This window comes from Tachyglossus aculeatus, chromosome X4 (assembly GCF_015852505.1).
Source record: "Tachyglossus aculeatus isolate mTacAcu1 chromosome X4, mTacAcu1.pri, whole genome shotgun sequence".
NCBI lineage: Eukaryota > Metazoa > Chordata > Mammalia > Monotremata > Tachyglossidae > Tachyglossus > Tachyglossus aculeatus.
In genome coordinates, this window is record NC_052098.1 from 27,278,445 (window position 1) to 27,292,440 (window position 13,996).

The window sequence follows — 13,996 nt, forward strand, 5'->3', positions numbered from 1 at the left end:
ACTGAGTTCTTATTGTGTGCAGAGCACAGGGATGCCCTAGGTGGTTCTTCCTTCAAAAACTTTCACCCTAGCAGGACTTCCCCTTCTTTTACTGCCAGGACTAGAGCCCATGTCTCCTCATTCCCAGTTGTCATATCTTTCCACGGGACCAACAGCAGTGTTTCACTATAATAAATGAAGCCTGTGAGTCAGAAGGTCATGGGTTCTAATCCTGACTCCACCATGTGTCTGCTGTGTGGCCTCGGGCAAGTCACTTTACTTCCCTGTGCCTCAGTTACCTCATCGTAAAATGGGGATTGAGACTGTGAGCCCCACATGGGACAGGGACTGTGTCCAACCTGAATTGCTTGCATCTACCCCAGTGCTTAGTACAGTGCCTGGTATATAGTAAGTGCTTAACAAATACCATTATTGTTATTATCGTTATTATTATTAAATAAAAACATATGACATGCATACAGTATGTGAAATACTTTCCTAAGCACTCAAAAGAATCCACAGACATTCATCCCAACAGTTCCTGGCCCACAGGGATCACAATCCAAGTCAGAAAGAGCTGCCCACAACCTTCCCAACATTCTGGACTTGGGGAAGGTAAGCTTTTGTCTGCCTTCCATTCCAGCAGGGAACAGGGCTTCATCTCAGCAGGCCGCCATGGTGCATTCTGTCTTCAAAGTGTTTTACCATCACCTTCGTTCTCCACCAGCCCCACAGAATTTATGTACAGATCCAAAATTTATTCATTTATATATAATAATAATTTCTATCTCCCCTTCTAGACCATAAAGTCATTGTGGTCAGGGAATGTGCCTGTTATATTGTTGTGTTGTACTCTCCCAAGCACTTAGTACAGTACTCTGCACACAGTAAGCACCGAATAAGCACAATTGATTGCTTGATTCTTCCCTCTCTCTGTACACTCCTTTTTAGTTCATCATATAGCAGTTGCCTAGGGATCTTTCTCCTTGTGAGCAAGGAATGTGTCTAGCAGTTCTTTTGTACTGTACTCTCCCAAGTGCTTAGTACAATGCTCTGCACACAGCAAATGCTCAATAAATACCACTGATTGATTGATTGATCTTGCTATCTTCCATTCTTCTTCCATGTCCTATGTCATGAAGATGATGGAGAAGCAGCAGCAGCATGGCACAGTGGATAGAGCCCGGAAATGGGAATCAGGTGGTCATGGGTTCTAATCCCACCTCTGCCAATTGTCTGCTTTGTGACCTTGGGCAAGTCACTTCATTGGGCTTCAGTTACCTCATCTGTAAAATGGGGATTAAGACTGTGAGCCCCACATAGGATAAGGACTGTGCCCAATCCTATTTGTATCTACCCCAACTCTTAGTACAGTGTGTGGCACATAGCAAACGCTTAATACCATAATTATTTAATCCCGACTGGACTACATCAGCATCCTTTCTGATCTCCCAACCTCCTGTCTTTCCCCATTTCAGTCTATACTTCACTCTGCTGCCCAGATTATCTTTCTACAGAAACACTCTGGGCATGTCACCCTCCTCCTCAAAAGTCTCCAGTGGTTGCCTATCAGCCTTTGTATCAAGCAAAAACTCCTCACTATTGGCTTCAAAGCTCTCCATCACTTCACCACCCTTCTCTCCTTCTACAGCCCAGCCCACACACTCTGCTCCTCTAGTGCTAGCCTCCTCACTTTGCCTCGTTCTTGCCTGTACTGCCCTCGACTCCTGGCCCACATCCTACCTCTGGCCTGGAATGCCCTTCCTCCTCACATTTGCCAAATTAACACACTTCCCCCCCTTCAAAGCCCTGCTCACCTCCTCCTGAAGGCCTTCCCAAACTGAGCCCCCCTTTTCTTCTGCTCCTCCTTCTCCCCCCCATCACTCCTACTCCCTCCTTCTGCTCTACCCTCCTCCCCGCCCCGCAGCACTTGGGTATATATGTACATATTTATTATTCTATTTATTTTATTAATGATATATATATCTATAAATCTATATTGATGCTATTGATACCTGCCTACTTTTTTAGTTGTCTGTCACCCCCTTCAAGACTCTGAGCCCCTTGTTGGGTAGGGATTCTCTTGTCAAACTGTACTTTCCAAGCACTTAATGCAGTGCTCTGCCCACACTATGATTAAATGAATGAATGCAATGTTGCAATGAGAATTTTCTCAATGCCAAGGAGCTGACTGTGCTCCAGGTCCTCCTTGGTGGTAATATGGTCCAGTCACTTGATGTGGATAACAAGGAATGGATAATGCTAATGAAATTGTTCAGTGTCAAGCTTGAAGGTGAGTTATCACTTCTCCCAATCTTCCAAAAAAAATGTTGGCCTTCTAGTTTGTTTTCTATCACACTGTTTATTCATGCATCATTGGATAGCATACTATTAAAATTCAGTTTTTTCAGGGTTTTTTTTTTTTTGTTAAGCACTTACTAGGTGCCAGGCAGCCTAAGCAGCACTGGGGTAGATACAAGCTAATCAGGTCAGACCCAGTACCAGTATAACATGTGGTTTACAGGCTTAATCCCTATTTTACAGATGACATAACAGGCCCAGAGAACTGAAGTGATTTGCCCAAGGACACACAGCAGACAAGTGGCAGAGTTGGGATTAGAATCCAGGTCCTCTGACAAAGGCCCATGCTCTATCTACTAGGCCACGCTGTTTCTAGAACAGTGCTTGGCACATAGTAAGCACTTAACACATGCCATTATTATTATTATTCTCAGAATTAAGTTCTGTATTGCCAGTGAATTTTGGGGCTTCCTGGATCTACACTGCAAAACATTTTGTCAGGCTTTTTAATTGTTCCACATTGCTGTACTGATGTGACAAAATGATTCATAATCATTTGCAGGCCTTCATGTGGCGTGTGTGTGTGTGTGTGTGTGTGTGTGTGTGTGTGTGTGTGTGTGTGTGTATCTCAAGAACACATTCATCAGCCAATGGCAATTCCTGGATGACTGTCTGAATGGCTTTTGATGATACTCATAACTTGTTTAATGGGAATAGTTTCCCAGGAGGGGAAGCATATTTTGACAAAAACTTCCAGGTTCTGCATCATATCCTCAAGCCAAGTAGTACAGAATAAGTTGAACAGTTCTGGATCAAAAAGCCTAATGGCGATCATATTTATTGAGTGCTTACTGTGCCCAGAGCAGTGGACTAAGCACTTGGGAGAGGACAATAGAAGAGTTAGTAGACACTTTCTCTGCCCACAAGGCACTCACAGTCTATAGGTGGAGACACACATTCAAATCAATTATAGATATATACGGAACTTCACTGGGGCTGAGTGTGGGGTAAAATAAAGGATACAAATCCAACTGTAAGGGTGATGGATAAAGAGTTGAGCCGGACCTCTTCAGTACACTTTTAATTCTGGATTTGACTGACCATAGCATCATGAAGTAGCTTAAGGATCACATGAACATCTTAGAGTAGCCAAATTTAATAGTTGCCATAACCCAGGTCTGTTGAAACTGCAAATTCCATTCACATCACTGCACCTTATTTTGAGAAATAATCAATGTGGTGTCTAAGCATTAGGGAGGCCTCATTCTTGCCCTCATACGGGTATTTTCATCTTTCTCAAGACTTTGATGGCAGGAAAAGCCTCATTTGAACTTCCTGCTAAGACCATGCTTTATCACTGTTGTGATTTTCTCTACTTCAAGGGGCCTAATCCTGAGTGGTGGAGTGTATTCAGAACCACACTGTAGTAGTCTACTCATAACCATATGATTCTCTATTTGTCTGTGGTAAAGCATGTATCTTATTCCAGGACTATTGCATCAGCCTCCACGCTCACCTCCCTGCTTCCAATCTCTTCCCTCTCCAACCCATGCTTCACTCTGCTCCCCAGGTCATTTTTCTAAGACATCGGCTTGCACATATCTCCCCGCTCCTCAAAATCCTCAAACGGTTACCCATTTGTCTTTGCATCAAGCAGACTTCCTTGACCAGTGGTTTTAAAACACTCAGTGCACTTTATTCTTCCTACTTAACCATTCTTGTCTTCCACACTGGTAATAATTATTATGGCATTTGTTAAGCACTTACTACATGCCAAGTGCTGTTTTAAGAGCTGGGGTAGATGTGAGATAATCAGGTTGGACACAGTCCCTGTCCCATATAGGGCTCTTAGTCTAGGTAGGAGGAAGTAGAATTGAATCCCCATTTGACAGTTGAGGAAACTGAGGCACAGAGAAGTTAAGTGACTTGCCCAGTCACACAGTAGGCAAATGGCAGGGCCAGGATCAGAACCCAGGTCCTCTGCTGCCCAGGCCCATGCTCTTTCCATCAGGCCACACTGTTTTTCTTTGTTCCTCATTGTGCATCATGCTCACCTCTTCTGATGCTATCTTGCTCACACCCTCATGCCTGAAACTCCCACCCCCTTCATAGCTGACAGACCACAGTTCTCCCCATCTTCAAAGCCCTTCTGCAATTATATCGTCTCCAGGTGGCCTTCCTAAAGTGAAATTGAATAGTCCCAGATTATAACCCTACATGCCACCTAAGTACTTAAGAACTGACACCACTCTATAGTGCCTATATTTCTTCTGTAATTTATTTTAGAGTCTGTCTCGCTAGATTTTAGTAGCAGTCATAGTAGTAGCAGTAGGTGTAGTAGCAGCATTTATTGAGCAGCTACTTGGTGCAGTGCACTGCACTAAGCACTTGGGAAGTACAGAATGTGAAGGAACATGGATGCTTCTTAGTTTGATCTTTGTGACCCAAAGGTGCTTTTTAGAGCTTCCTTTTATTTTGATCATAAAAAGTTCAAGGAGCTGATGATGTGTTTTTACCTTTGGCAAGAAATGTTTTAAGCACTGAGTCATTTCCATCATACCTATCTTGGTGCTCTCTCCTTGTCATATTTCAGCCTAGATAGGTGCCTGAAAGACTGTGTCTCAGAGAAGTGTCTATTTGCTGATCATGTGGTCTGGGATTCCTTGTTCTAATAGGGCTGCTGTGATGTCACAGAATCCTCTGCAGGATTTTGTCATCCAGCTCTCTCAGCAGTTTGGCTGAGGATCTCATTACATCGGTTGTAATACTAGCTCAAGTTGGGAGGGCATGAGAAAATGGCCAGTTAAGGACTTGGGCCCTCAGATAGCTGCAGTGGTCTATATAACTTGCATATCTCCCTGTCAGAGAGAAGCTAGAGATAATGTATTTTAAGCCGATGTTCCGAACGCATTTTGAAAAAAAAAAAATTTAAAGGTGAAGTAAAACACCTCTACTAGCTTTTCTGACAAAGTTGACAAGTGAAATAGGGTCAGAGCAAATTAAGTGAAATAAGATTGAAGCTAATGCAAAAATCTTAATGAACTATAGTTCTTTTCAGTTGTGACATATGGTCAAAAAACCAGGAAATGTAAGATAGAACATACGCTATCATCAATTCCTTTTGGTTTTGTGTTTGCAGTATGACAACTGGCTCAAGAAACAGGAGATAGCATAAAAGCAGCATACCCTAGTGGCTAAAGCACTGCCTAGGGAAATCAGAGGGACCTGGGTTCTAATCCTGCTCTGCCACTGCCTGCTGTGTGACCTGGGTCAAGTCACTTAACTTCTCTGAGCCCTGGTTCTCTCACTTGTAAAATGGGGATTAAGAATGTGAGCCCCATATGGGATAGGGACTGCATTCAACCTGATTCGCTTGTTTCTGCTCCAGCGCTTAATACAGTGCCTGGCACAAAGTAAGTGCTTAACAAATGCCACAATTATTATTAATCAATCAATCAATCAATCGTATTTATTGAGCGCTTACTATGTGCAGAGCACTGTACTAAGCGCTTGGGAAGTACAAATTGGCATCACATAGAGACAGTCCCTACCCAACAGTGGGCTCACAGTCTAAAAGGGGGAGACAGAGAACAGAACCAAACATACCAACAAAATAAAATAAGTAGGATAGAAATGTACAAGTAAAATAAATAGAGTAATAAATATGTAGAAGTGGTGAATTCTTAAATATGGTCCATGCACCAGGAATTAGGAAAAGAGAATGACCAAGGAGCCAAAACATTAAAATGATTGTTCTTTTAAAATTTCATCTTTCTTTAAAGACATCACAGAAAAAGACTCCTTTAATTTCCCAATAAAGGAAAATAAACTTTCCCAACAAAATCTGTAGGAAGTTAAGACATGTGCAAATGTATTTAAGCTGTACCTTAGGTACCCAAGAGACATGAATTCCATCAGATATTTATGCATTATATAACATCTGCATTTAATTACTCAATACAAAAATCACATTATCAGAATGACTGAATAGCCTGGATAAGGGGCTCTGCATTGCCATGTGGAGAACCTACAGTTTTTCCTTGTCTCTGTTTGCCAAGCTGGTAGAAATTTGGGATGCAGAGGCTATGGCAGGCTGAAATCAGAGGAACAGGTCACTAAATTCAACAGCGACCCCAGGATCCAAGTCATATTTTCACTAGGCTTCCCTAAAAGATATATTTTTCTCATTTTCACAATATGACTATTTGCAGTCAGTAAAGATATCTTTGGAAGTTTTTTTTCCTGTTTTTAACATGCATATCAAGTTTAAAATCTTTATGAAATTGTTTTTTTAAAAAACAAAGGCCATGCCCACTCGAACTCTTCTGTGCTTCTCCAGTTGAGTACCTTAGACTCTAAGCTAAATTTGACTGGTTTTATCTTTTAACCAAAATTGTTTTAAACTCTACTAGATTTCTTACAATTGGAGAGCTTAAATTTTCATTTTCAGGCAAAATCTGCAATTCCTCCAGTACAAATCTCTCAGCCTAAATGAGTTGCTTTTTAGATGCTAATAGCCTATTCATCAATCAATGGTATTTACTGAGAGCTTACAGTGCCCAGCGCACTGTACTGAGCTTGTGGGAGAGTACAATAGAGTTGACAGACATGTTTCCTGTCCACAATGAACTCACAGTCCAGAGGGGTCAAAGGCATTAATATAAATAATTGATGTATCATTTAAAGCTATATACTTAAATGCTGTGGGGTTGAGATGTATGTATAAAGTACCCCAAGGTCACAGATCCAAGGGCAGATCATGTAAAGGAATGAGAACTATTACCTCAAGAGGATCCCAGGGTGGGAGGCCTAAACATTACTTTCCACAGCTATGGAAAAGGAATAGAAAGAAGCTTTACTGAAGGAAAGTACAATTTGAATAGGAACATTCTGTTGATTTGTAAAATTGCAAAAATCTAGCTCAAGTATGCAGTCATTTTAGAAATTTACAAAACACAAGCAAATATCAGTTCTTATGCACATATGTGATTAATTATTTTTCCCTTGAATATACTTTCAGCACTAATTATGGACTGCATCTGACAGTCATATATGGTCAGGCAGGCAGTCCTACTCAAGAAAAGTTTTTCTATAGTCTCAGAGTTTCTTTCTGCAGAATAAGGACCTTCTGGCTACATATTCCTCCTTCTCCCCTAGCCTTACTCTATATGGAGGTAGTGAGATTAGGAGTTTAGAAACTGGCATCTAGTGCACTCAATTATATATGACAAAAACTACTAATTTAGCAGTCTCCCTATGATAGGATTTAAAAGGCACCTGGGAACTTTTGTTCTCTTAAGCAGAAGGAAATCCAGTCCTATCTTCTATAAGTTGTGTTTTCATTCCTTGATTTGGATATAAAATGATGGAAGCATTACAGAATGCTCTTCCCCAGAAAACAAATCCCTTCTTGGTAGAACACAATCCACAAGTTGGCATGATGCTGCTCAATACTTCCCAGCCTTTGCCTTACTTTGCTGTACAGAGCTTTGGGTTTTTTGTTTGTTTGTTTGTTTTTGCAACTTCAAACTCTTTAATATAGTGAGATAACAATGAGTGACAAAGATGTAAAGAATTCTGCTGGGGGTGGGAAGATATATCAATAATACCGGAATCTGTATTGAAAAGTATCTCAGTCATGGGGGTTTCTTGAAACCATCTACTTTGAGCCATTAAATTCCACTGAATTGTCACTAGACTATAATTTTCCCATAACATGCAGTTCTTCAAGAGCACAACTATCGCATTACAGGAGAAATGACTGTACTACATTTGCTCAGATTTCTTTTTAATTGTTTCTAATGGCAATGAAATTTACCCATGGCAGGATGCTTAGCACTAATCAATGACATTCACTGATTACTCTGTGCAAAGCACCCCATTCTAAGTGCTTGGGAGATACAATAGAGTTGTTAAACATGATCCCTGCCTTCCAGGAGCTTACAATCAAGTGGGGGAAACTGAGGCTAAAGTGAATTAAAGGTAGGGGGAAGCAACAGTTTAAACACATGTACACAACATAGATTTTAAGCACGTTATGGGCAGGGAACGTGTCTGCTATTTTCATTGTATTGTACTCTCCCAAGTGCTTAGAACAGTACTCTATACATAGTAAATGCTCCATAAATACAATTGATTGATTGATATAAGTACTACTGGGGGAGTCAGTTTGACTCAAAAGTGCTGAAGAACAGTGTTGGGGGAAATGGGTGGCAAGATAAGAAATTAGTCACTAAGCCTAATCGTATTTATTGAGCGCTTACTGTGTGCAGAGCACTGTACTAAGCACTTGGGAAGTACAAGTTGGCAACATATAGAGACAGTCCCTACCCAACAGTGGGCTCACAGTCTAGAATTGGGAGATGTAGAGTTACAGTGTCTTAAATCCTCAGAGTAGAATTCAGACTGGAGTATTTAGCTCTGAAAGTACAGAAGTTAACAAGTACTGGGCATGTGCATCTTAACTTTCTAGAACCTTTCCTATGCCAGAAGATCCCTGCAGGAAGAGTACATCCGTCACAGACTCTGTCACAGGCAGCTTCCATGTTGTTAGCATCACATAAGACTAAGAATAACACACTTTTAGGCAAAAGGCCTAAAAGCAACCACCGTATAGTCTGTCCTGTTCCTCAGAAGGGCTTTTGATTGGTTGTGGAATTTCACACGACACTGTTTACATGTCATAATTGAGAAAATTCACTTTTAATGGAACACTAGTCTAAGGGTGACATCAAATGATAGAGGACAGTGGTAGTTGGGGGAGTGGAGGAGCTGTGGCAATGATGGCATCTCCCTACCTTTCTACCATGCTTAGTACAGTGTCAGTCAATCATATTTATTGAGCGCTTACTGTGTGCAGAGCACTGTACTAAGTGCTTGGGAGAATACAACAATAAACAGAGTCTAGAGGTTCTGCACACAGTAAGTGCTCAATAAATATGACAATGACTGATTCTGCTGCTCCTCAGGAAGAGTGGCAAGGTGGATGTTGATTGACAATCATTTCTGACCAACCAACATCCTTGCTGCATTAGTAAAGTGAATTTTAAAATTGACTTTGCAATCAATGGTATTTAATCGAGTGCTTACTGTGTGCAGAGCACTGTCCTACGTGCTTGGGAAAGTACTGTACAACAGAGTCGGTAGACATAATCCCTACCCACAAGGAATTTTTAGTCTATGGGGGAGGCTTTAAAAACAAAAACAAAACAAGCAAACAAAAAACACTCTTGGTGAAGAGGAATGGTAGGAAATATTTTGGAAGAAAGCAAATGTAGTCCTGACCTTTGGAAAACAAAATTATATGGGAATTGGTAAACTAATGCATGAATTGTTAAAAGACAACACTTTAAACACCTAGAAAAAAAAAACAGAATCACAGGGCAAAGAAACACAGAGTTTATCAAACAAATCACAAAAGGCAAAAATGACACTTACCATTTTGGTAAAATTGACAATTGAGTAGAAGGGGTTGTTATATAATTAGACTAGTGTGAAGTATTTGATATACTGTGTTGTGAAATTTACATTTGAAACTAATTCAAAATTGGCTTGGATAAGAATACTAGCGTATGTATTGAAAACTGTCTCCAAGAGAGTAAATAAGAAATGATAAATGAACATGTATTCATTATTGAGTGGTATCTTGAGGTGTGGCTCCTATTAAGTCCAGTCTTAGTTACCATTATTAATGATCAAGAAAGAGTACATTTCAGTTGATACTAAGTTGGGAGAAGGGTTAACATTAGCCCAATTAAATGTGGATACAAAGGAACAAAATAAGATTAAACTTGGAAAATGTACAGTGATACAGCTAGGGAAAATTCATCGGAAACATACCTATTCAGTGAGTAGGAAAAACCTGGAAAGCTACAAGGCCCCAAACAGACCTAGGGTGATAATGGGCATAAAATGAGATTTGAGACTACAGCAAAATGGATACTAATTTGTTGAATATGTTGGGTTGCATACAAAAAAAAGTTCCAAAGCAAGGAGGTTGAGTATGGTGGGTTGCATACAAAAAGCCCCCCAAAAGCAGCTGTTTCCAAAGCAAGGAGGTAAGAGTCCCCCTCTTCTCTCCTCAGGGAAGCTGGTCAGCCTAGAATAAACCATTTAGCTTTCAGCAGTTTAGTATCAGTGAGATAGACAAATTGGAGAGAATCCAGACAAAACAAACAAAAGTGAGTAAGAAAATTGAAATATTGACTTATGAAGGAAGATGTAGCTAGATGGCATAATAATTTACAGATACTATAGTTGAGAAATATACTCTCTGTGGAGAAGAAATACATGACCTGATAAAAAGAACAGAAGGAAGGCATTTCCAAATGGAAAATGTAAACTTAGTAGCAGGAAGAAAAATCACCATTATGAAAACTACTCAGTTGTGGAAAGAAGAGAGAAGGTTACATTACAAGGTTACTTCTAGGTCAATACTAGGTTATGTTAAATTATGGCGATACTGCATGAGACATTTGAGAGTAGCCTTTTGCTGACAATGGGATAAATTAACATCTTCATATATTGCTAACCATTTTTCCTACATTTAAGATAGTTTGGGATCCTCCAAGATAAAAGGTGATGTACAAAAGTAACCACTATAGCTCCAAGGTTCAGATTTATGTTACTGTTGCATGCCATAACAGTGGCTGTGATCAAATGGCACCAAACCAATGACAAATTAAAAAGCTTCACAAAAATCTGCCCACAATAGGGAAGACTGCATTATTTTCTGCCCTTCAGTTTTTGACACCATTCCTGCCAGCCTGGGAGGCTGGACAAGAAAGGAATTATGATCTCCAAGGCCTTCGGTTTCTACATGTTCCACCTAGCTTTTTCATGGTACTGCGGAAATTGTGTTACGATACTGGGGAAGACAATGACATAAGGAAGGGAAGTGGACCCAACAGTGGGTCAGAACCAGTAGAGACAGATCTGGAAGTGGTGGTGGTTGAAAATCCTGAGGGATGGGAGAACCCATGCAACAGAATAGGAGCTGAGTCATGAGAAATCAGGCCAGATTTATAAGATTTATCAGGCCTGGCCCTGATGGTCCAAGGAACTAACACTAATTAATAATAATAGTGGTATTTGTTAAGCACTTACTATGTGCAAAGCACTGGGGTTGATACAATTCAATCAGATTAGACACAGTCCCTGTCCCACATGAGGCTCACAGTGTAAGAGGGAGGGAGAATGGGTACTGAATCCCTATTTTACAGGTGAAGAAACAGGCACAGAGAAGTTAAATGACTTACCCCCACCCCCCCGTCATGCAGTAGCCAATTGGCAGAGCCTATGACTCAGAACAGCAATAACGGATGGAGAAGAAAAAAAAAGGATGGGAGAAGGGAGAATGAAGAAAAAAGGAGGGCACTTGATGCTATATCTCTTACTTCTATCGCACTCTCCCAATAGTCACTCAGTGAGTTAACTCAAATTCTCTGCTATGTTGTTGGCATTTTCGTCCTCATCCAGTTTGCTATCACTACTTATAATTATGTGGTACAAAAAATAATCTTATTTCTTCTCAAAAATAGGGGTGGGGTAATTATGCTCTGGAGGCAATTTAGACAAATATGGTATATATTGCTATTTGCCTCTTCTGTACTTCTGTGAAAGACTCTCACAGTGGTGATACCAAACACGAATTTAGCAGGTAGTTATAGTTGAAATTCAGTGAGATTTATTTGCCATCTTGTAGGCTTCAGGCTTCACAGACAGTGAGGCCCCTCAGACAAGCAACCTCAAATCCTCTCTTACTCACAAGGACTTTTCCCCTAGCCTTTCTTCAGCAACATCCACATTCCATCCAGGATTCCTTTTCTCTGAAGGAGGACTTACCTGATGAAGGAGTGATCTGAGGGAGGCTCCTTGTTGCCTGTTTAGGCTGTGAATGTCACACAAGCACCAAGTCATTCAGTTTCTAATGACCTCACCCAGTGCAGATAAAATCAACGGTATTTATTGAGCACTAATAATAATAATAATAATTATAATGGTATTTGTTAAGTGCTTACTATGTGCCAAGCACTGTACTAAGTGCTGGGGTAGATACAGGCTAATAAGGTTTAACACAGTCCATGATCCACATGGGGCTCATTGTCTTAATCCCCATTTTGCAGCTGAGGTAACAGGCACAGAGAAGTTAATCAATCAATCGTATTTATTGAGCGCTTACTGTGTGCAAAGCACTGTACTAAGCACTTGGGAAGTACAAGTTGGCAACATATAGAGACAGTCCCTACCCAACAGTGGGCTCACAGTCTAGAAGTTAAGTGACTTGACCAAGGTCACAGCAGAAAAGTGGCATAGCCAGGATTAGAATGCAGGTCCTTCTGAATCCCAGTCCCGTGCTCTATCCACTAGGTCACATGCTTATCTTCCTTCCCAAACTCTCTCCTCCTCCTGACTTCCCCATTACTAGTGACAATGGCACCATCTTCCCTGGCATTATTCTTGCCCTCCAACACCCCCTCTCCTTCTCTCTCAACCTGATTATTCAGTCACTAAATCCAAACAGCTCTATCTTAAGAGCTCCAGAATCCAACCCTTCTTCTCCAAAGTGCTAACACAGTGGTACAAGCAATTGCCATATCCCTACTCGACTATTGCACAAGTCTCGCTCCCCTCTCCAATCCATCACTCTGCTGCCTGGATCATTCTGCATGTATCCCCCCACTCCTCAAAAATCTCCAACAATTGCCCATTCTTCTCTACATCAAATAGAAACTCCTGACCATCTGCTTTAAGTCACTCAATCAGCTCTTCTAATCAGCTCTATACATGCTGCTCTCCCACTGCCTCAGCTTGCAAGTTTCATTCCTCTCAAGCCAAACTATTCACTATGTATTGTTCTTGTCTCTCACCACTGACTTCTTGTTCTTGCCCTCCCACTAGCCTGGAACTCCTTCCCCCTTCACATCTGGTAGACCACAACTCTCCCCATCTTTAAAGCCCTTCCAAATTCACACCTCCTCCAGGTGGTCTTCCCTGATTATATTTCATCTCCCAACCCTATTTCTCCCTACTTAAACACATAATCTATACACTCAAGTCCTCACCCTCTAGGCACTTGGACATTTACCCCACCTTTCTGTAATTTAAGTCTGTCTCCACCATTAGTTATCTGCTTGAGGGCAAGGGTCATATCTACTAATATACTCCCCACATGCTTAGTGCAGTGCTCTGCCCAAAAGAAGCACTCCATAAATATGATTGATTGGTTGTATAACAGTAGCACCCCCAAGCCACTGCTCTATAATGAGCTGAAAGAGTGGAAAGCAAGAATGATTAAAAGAAACATTTTGAAGATACAGTAAAACAAAGCCTTAGCTCGTTCCACATTCCAACTGAAACTGATTCATTTGTCACAGATAGACCAGCATGGTTCACTGCAATCAAGAAAAGTATGGCTCTTTTCAAGCATATATTTAGTAAGGTCTAAAGAAACAACATGGCCAAATAAATAGACCACAGGCCTAGGAGTCAGAAGGACCTAGGTTCTAATCCCAGCTCTTCCACTTGCCTGCTGTGTGATCTTGAGCAAGTCACTTCACTTCTCTGTACCTCATTTCCCTCATCTATAAAATGGGGATTAAGACTGTGAGCCCCATGTGGAACATGGACTGTGTCCAACCTGATCAGCTTGTATCTACCCCAGTGCTTAGTACAGTTCCTGGCACATAGTAAGCACTTAAATGCCATATGAAAATAT

The 13,996-nt window shown here is 41.0% G+C and overlaps 1 protein-coding gene across 1 annotated transcript in view; it reads left to right on the top strand.

Moving 5' to 3' along the window:
• Window positions 1–2,199: 2,199 nt before the first annotated feature.
• The window catches only part of CNTLN (centlein), a 245,707-nt gene continuing 233,910 nt past the window's right edge, over window positions 2,200–13,996 (top strand). Inside the window, exons 1-3 of the mRNA XM_038769522.1 lie at window positions 2,200–2,272; window positions 8,753–8,890; window positions 11,045–11,202. Of these exons, the coding sequence (XP_038625450.1) occupies window positions 2,200–2,272; window positions 8,753–8,890; window positions 11,045–11,202 (369 nt within the window). The remainder of the gene's footprint in view (window positions 2,273–8,752; window positions 8,891–11,044; window positions 11,203–13,996) is intronic.